The following is a 6,840-nucleotide window of genomic DNA, read 5'->3' on the forward strand; positions in this document are numbered from 1 at the left end:
GCCGAGAAGCAGCCAGGCCTGGAGCAACAAAATCAATTTCCCTCTGCTGAACAACAAGCTTAAACTTAACCCTCACAGCTCTTTCTCTTATGTCTTTTATCCACGGAGCTCAAAATGCTGTTCAGGCTTGGCTTTCTGCCACAAGCAAAGCCCATCTCTGAGGAGTGAGACACCAAGATCTCTGAAGAACCTTGGATAATGATTGTATGCCAAGGGGTGCCTAGAAAATATGATACATTCAAGCAGCCTTCACCATTCCTTCACATCTGATGCAACTTTGACAGGCACCAGTTTCTAAAAAGGAAATGAGAATGACACTTAGTTGGCTGGTATTACAGGCGGGGAAGCTGTATAAATTTAGCAATCTGTCCAATATCCCCAGGGATAACCCTTGTAGCACACCTTGGATCTTGATTCTTTCCATGAGTACTGTCAAATGGCATTTTATTCTTGAACTTTAATGACCCCCATCTAAGTGTAAACACTGTGACTATGTTCCTATGAGCAATGGTTGATGGGGAATATAAAATAGCAGAATCATATGAGATTAACATGATACTGATGTTTCTATTGCCACTGTATTATATCTGCTGCTCAATTAAAGCTCTCCCCCACTCAGTCCATGAGTGTCTAAATCTCCATTACCTACCCACATCTCCCTTCAACAATTTCCTTTGAGTTTCTGGGCCTAGAAAGTGAGATCAACCAAAATGTATTATATGGAGAACCATAAACATTTTGTGAAAGTCTCACCACTCAAGCCTAAGATAGGAGGCAAGGTGGGTGTAGGAGCCAGTGTTAATGCTTGGAGTCAGATGGAGGCTATTGCTACTGACGTTCTGATTCCTAACAGTTAGTCCCTGTTCACCCTCTGCTGGAAATTCTTAGAAAAGCAAGTGAAGCTAAGTTATCACTCTCAAGTCAGAAGAGAAGAGAACTCAGGGTGCTAATGCCTTTGAATGGAAGCCTGGAAAAAAAGCAAAGGATGTGAATGAACCCAGCTTTCACATGACCAACTTATCCCAAAATACACTAACATTGCCTTAACCATATGTTCATTCTTTCTACCATTACTGAATACCTGCTCTGTGCCAGGCACTGAACTGGGCTCTGGGGCTATAAATATGAGTTGTAAGGAGCACCCCTTTCACCTGCCAGCTAAGTGTCACTTCCTGAAATAATGTGCCCGTAGAAGTACCAAGCTAGCCATAGTAAGCCCAAGAATGCAGGTGAAAGGTGAGCCGACTTAAGGTTCATTTGTAATATCTGTGGAGCCTCCAAAGGGAGATAAAGTCATAGGCTTAAACCAGCCTTAATAACTGGTTCTGTACCATGGTTTTGAAGCGGAAGAGAGAAATTAATCCAATGACTTTCCAATGTGGCCAGAAAATCATTAGTAGCTAAAGAGTGGGATTATTCAGAGATAAGGGAGGTTAGAATGTGAATTCAAATAGGAGAAAAACCATATGATCATCTCAATAGATGTAGAGAAAGCTTTCAACAAAATTCAACACCCATTTATGATAAAAACCCTGCAGAAAGTAGGCATAGAGGGAGCTTTCCTCAACATAATAAAGGCCATATATGACAAACCCACAGCCAGCATCATCCTCAATGGTGAAAAACTGAAACCATTTCCACTAAGATCAGGAACAAGACAAGGTTGCCCACTCTCAACACTCCTATTCAACATAGTTTTGGAAGTTTTAGCCACAGCAATCAGAGAAGAAAAGGAAATAAAAGGAATCCAAATCGGAAAAGAAGAAGTAAAGCTGTCACTGTTTGCAGATGACATGATACTATACTATACATAGAGAATCCTAAGGATGCTACCAGAAAACTACTAGAGCTAATCAATGAATTTGGTAAAATAGCAGGATACAAAATTAATGCATAGAAATTTCTGGCATTCCTATACACTAATGATGAAAAATCTGAAAGTGAAATTAAGGAAACACTCCCATTTACCACTGCAACAAAAAGAATAAAATATCTAGGAATAAACCTACCTAGGGAGACAAAAGACCTGTATGCAGAAAACTATAAGACACTGATGAAAGAAATTAAAGATGATACAAATAGATGGAGAGATATACCATGTTCTTGGATTGGAAGAATCAACATTGTGAAAATGACTCTACTACCCAAAGCAATCTACAGATTCAATGCAATCCCTATCAAACTACCACTGGCATTTTTCACAGAACTAGAACAAAAAATTTCACAGTTTGTATAGAAACACAAAAGACCCTGAATAGCCAAAGCAATCTTGAGAACAAAAAATGGAGCTGGAGGAATCAGGTTCCCTGACTTTGGACTATACTACAAAGCTACAGTAATCAAGACAGTATGGCACTGGCACAAAAACAGAAAGATAGATCAATGGAACAGGATCGAAAGCCCAGAGATAAACCCATGCACATATGGTCACCTTATCTTTGATAAAGGAGGCAGGAATGTACAGTAGAGAAAGGACAGCCTCTTCAGTAAGTGGTGCTGGGAAAACTGGACAGGTACATTTAAAAGTATGAGGTTAGAACACTCCCTAACACCATACACAAAAATAAGCTCAAAATGTATTAAAGACCTAAATGTAAGGCCAGAAACTCTCAAACTCTTAGAGGAAAACAGAGGCAGAACACTCTATGACATAAATCACAGCAAGATCCTTTTTGACCCACCTCCTAGAGAAATGGAAATAAAACCAAAAATAAACAAATGGGACCTAATGCAACTTAGAAGCTTTTGCACAGCAAAGGAAACCATAAACAAGACGAAAAGACAACCCTCAGAATGGGAGAAAATATTTGCAAATGAAGCAACTGACAAAGGATTGATCTCCAAAATTTACAAGCAGCTCATGTGGCTCAATAACAAAAAAACAAACAACCCAATCCAAAAATGGGCAGAAGACCTAAATAGACACTTCTCCAAAGAAGATATGCAGATTGCCAACAAACACATGAAAAAATGGTCAACATCATTAATCATTAGAGAAATGCAAATCAAAACTACAGTGAGATATCATCTCACACCGGTAGAATGGCCATCATCAAAAAAACTAGACAAAATAAATGCTGGAGAGGATGTGGAGAAAAGGGAACACTCTTGTACTGCTGGTGGGAATGTGAATTGGTACAGCCACTATGGAGAACAGTATGGAGGTTCCTTAAAAAACTACAAATAGAACTACCATATGAGCCAGCAATCCCACTACTGGGCATATACCCTGAGAAAACCATAATTCAAAAAAAAGTCATGTACCAAAATGTTCATTGCAGCTCTATTTACAATAGCCAGGAGCTGGAAGCAACCTAAGTGTCCATCATTGGATGAATGGATAAAGAAGATGTGGCACATATATACAATGGAGTATTACTCAGCCATAAAAAGAAACAAAATTGAGTTATTTGTAGTGAGGTGGATGGACATAGAGTCTGTCATACAGAGTGAAGTAAGTCAGAAAGAGAAAGACAAATACCGTATGCTAACACACATATATGGAATCTAAGAAAAAAAATTGTCATGAATAACCTAGGGGTAAGATGGGAATAAAGACACAGACCTACTAGAGACTGGACTTGAGGATATGGGGAGGGGGAAGGGTAAGCTGGGACGAAGTGAGAGAGTGGCATGGACATATATACACTACCAAACGTAAAATAGATAGCTAGTGGGAAGCAGCCGCATAGTACAGGGAGATCAGCTCAGTGCTTTGTGACCACCTAGAGGGCTGGGATAGGGAGGGTGGGAGGGAGGGAGATGCAAGAGGGAAGAGATATGGGGACATCTGTATATGTATAATTGAGTCACTTTGTTATAAAGCAGAAACTAACACACCATTGTAAAGCAATTTTACTCCAATAAAGAGGTAAAAAACAAAAAACAAAAGAAAACAAACTTTGCATAATGAGTCTAAGGAAAGAGGGAAGCAGAAAACATCACCTTAACTGGCACAGCAAAGAGAATCTGGTGCTTTTCCTAAGAAGGCCAGGAAATCATGATACCTTAGCTCAGTGTTTCTCAACCTTGGCACCACTGACATTTGGGACCAGATACTTCTTTGTTTTGGGGAGTGGTCAGCTGTCTTGTTCTTGTGCATTGTGGGATATTTAACAGCAACCCTCACCTTTATCCACTGATTGTCAGTAGCACCCTCCCCAATTTTTGATAACCAAAAACATGTCAAAGACCTTACCAAATGTCCCCTGGTGGGGGATGAGGTATGTAAGAAATCAGCCCCTGTTGAGAAGCACTGTCTTAGCTCATCACTAACGTCTCATCCCAAGGCCACATAAATGCAGTCATTGGAGAGAAGAAAGAAAATTAGGATCTGGGTTATCTTGCCAATGAACAAATTTAAGGAAAGAAAGGAAGTGAACAAGAGAGAGGTCACTGTCATTTGCTTACAGCCACAGGGCAACTTAGTGAAAGAGCCAGAAGTGGGATCCAAGTTTCCTGGCTCCAGGCACCCACACTGTGCTGCTAATGGAGATGACAGTGATAATGAATAGTGATTCTACGACTTTAGGAACAACAGCAACAAACTTCAGCAATAGGTTCTACCAGCGCTTTTTTCCACTGCCCCAACTAGGTGTAAAACATAGCTCACATGTTCACACACACATTTGCCTGTCTGTCTTAAACTTGCTTTTTCTTCTCCGTTCAGATTAAACTGCTCCCCTTGCTTTCCTACAGTCTGCCATTTTTGCATTTTGCTCCTTCCTAGCCCATCCACACACTGCCAGCATCCAGGTCTCCTGCATTAAATTTAGAGGGAGGCTGAATGAGGGAAAAGCTAAGTAGGGTGCGTCAGGGCCATAGGAAACCTGGATAGTCTGTTAATGGCTACTAGACAGGGCTAGCCTTAAATGCTGTCAAATAAGCAGTCACCTGAAGTCTGCCTGGTACCTAGCATTTCACTATTAGAGATGTATTTTTTGGTGAGGACTGTACATTAAATTCTTATTAGTAATTAACACCTGGGTGTATGTGTCTATCAGATCACTGTCCTCTGAGATAACTACCAGAGATCAGGGCTCTTAGAGGTCAAGTTTATTTTGGAGCAGTAATACTAGAGTATAAGTTGCTGCCCCTGGAAAGCAGACCTGGATAATATTCTTCAATGGGCACTCTGCAGGGAGAAGAAGGTGATGAAAATCAGGGCTAAAAAAACCAGATATCAACTCTGCCTACTAGCCAATCTTGCTGAGAATAAAACCCTGATGTAGATCGCACTTTGGGGAGTCCCAGGCTAGGTGTTTCAAACGAGTCCCCATTCATAGCCCTAGAGATGGACAAAGGGGAGAAGCTGAGAGTGGATTTCCCCATGAGACAACATCCCCACTACCCACACCCCTGCAAAGCTCCCCAACCTACCCAATCCCAGCAACACCGTCTTACCTCCCACGAACTGTGCGGCTCCCATGCAACGTCCCATCATTCTGGAGATGAGTTCCTCCATGCAGCAGCCTAGGACAGCAGCCAGTGCCACCAGGAGCAGCAGAGCACAGCCGGCACCTGTCACTACTGTGCACATCTGCCAGGCCAGGCTTGGGATGGCATTGAAGCTGGCATAGCGCCCACACTCTTCCACCATGATCAGACTCTGCCCCTCTCCCCTCACAGGGTAGTTGCACCTCCGGAATGTGCTGAATGACACTGGCTTCCCCAGCTGGGATCCAAAGAGCCAGTAAGGCAGGAAGTAACTGGTAGAACTGGCCACAGCGGTAACAAGGGACAGGAAGGCCCAGAGGGTCCCCGCCAGGGTCAGGCTGCTCCGCATGGTCCCAGGTTTCTCTGCGGGGATGGGGAGATGAGTTGGGTCACAGCACCAAATGTAGAAAGTTATCATGTAGGCTCCATTGGCCTAGTTTTCATCTGCCTGGCCAGTCCTGGGGCTCAGTCATGTGCTTCTTGGCCCTTACTTCTGGATAAGATTATTGTCTCAAGGACCATTTGGGTCCCTATGGGATTCTGCTCTCCAGCACTTTTCCCATCTTCCCTTCCTTCCGCCTGATTCAGAGTTCTATGGTCTCTAGGCTGCCATGGAAGAAGCGTAGAACTGAATTAGTGACTGTTCTGCCCACTCCAATGCAGCCTGAGCAGACAGCTTTTAGCTCTTGACATCCAGCATGGAACAAGTGACAGGAGGGAAGTCTGAATCAAACCAAGGCTCTCTGGAGAGCCCCCAGCTTCTGGTGTAATGGCCTTGTTGACCTGAAGGCCTGGAAGGAGGCAATATCTCAAGAAGGCCAGGAACCAAGTTGTTTTCAGAGAGTTAAGAAAGAAGGAAGATAACTCACAGGGCCTGCCTCTACTCCAAGGGAGAAGAGGGAAGGAGAGCTCACCATGGAGTTAGAGGATGTGCCCATTTGACCTTGGTAGGATGTCCAGGAGAGCATTAATGTGGGCTTTCACAGTACTACATCAGCTAGGTTAAAATGGGTAAATAAAATAAGGGGTGCCTAGTCTCATACACTTTGCTTATCACTGAGCGAGCACTGTTCAGTCACTTTTTCCCAAAATCAAAATGGGAGGCACCTTTCCAACCAGTGAGGGTTGTCTAACACTAGGCTATCTACTAAGAAAACCTGCCTGGTCCTTTGCTGAATGAAGTTAAGAAAGCATCTCATCTCTCTGAAATGGATCAGGTACCCCCTGCCTGGCATCAGGAACATAGATCTATAGCTGTAAGGGCCTTTCAAGGTGCCTTTTGGAACAAGTCATCTCAGATTCAAGACAGTGAGAGTCTTTTTAGATCTAATCTCCTCAGCCCAGCTCACAGATGGTTTTCACAGACCCCTCTGTCAAAATCCACCACTTCCCTCCCAACTCCAT

The 6,840-nt window shown here is 43.0% G+C and overlaps 1 protein-coding gene across 1 annotated transcript in view; it reads right to left on the reverse strand.

Annotated features, from left to right (window-relative positions):
* LHFPL1 (LHFPL tetraspan subfamily member 1) overlaps positions 1 to 5,852 on the reverse strand; it is a gene marked incomplete at its 3' end in the record, with an annotated part of 43,228 nt that extends 37,376 nt beyond the window's left edge. Inside the window, exon 1 of the mRNA XM_079911759.1 lies at positions 5,404 to 5,852. Within this exon, the coding sequence (XP_079767885.1) occupies positions 5,404 to 5,785 (382 nt within the window). The 5' untranslated portion in view covers positions 5,786 to 5,852. The remainder of the gene's footprint in view (positions 1 to 5,403) is intronic.
* Between the last annotated feature and the right edge of the window lie 988 nt (positions 5,853 to 6,840).

This window comes from Stenella coeruleoalba (assembly GCF_951394435.1).
Source record: "Stenella coeruleoalba genome assembly, chromosome: X".
NCBI classification, from domain to species: Eukaryota; Metazoa; Chordata; class Mammalia; order Artiodactyla; family Delphinidae; genus Stenella; species Stenella coeruleoalba.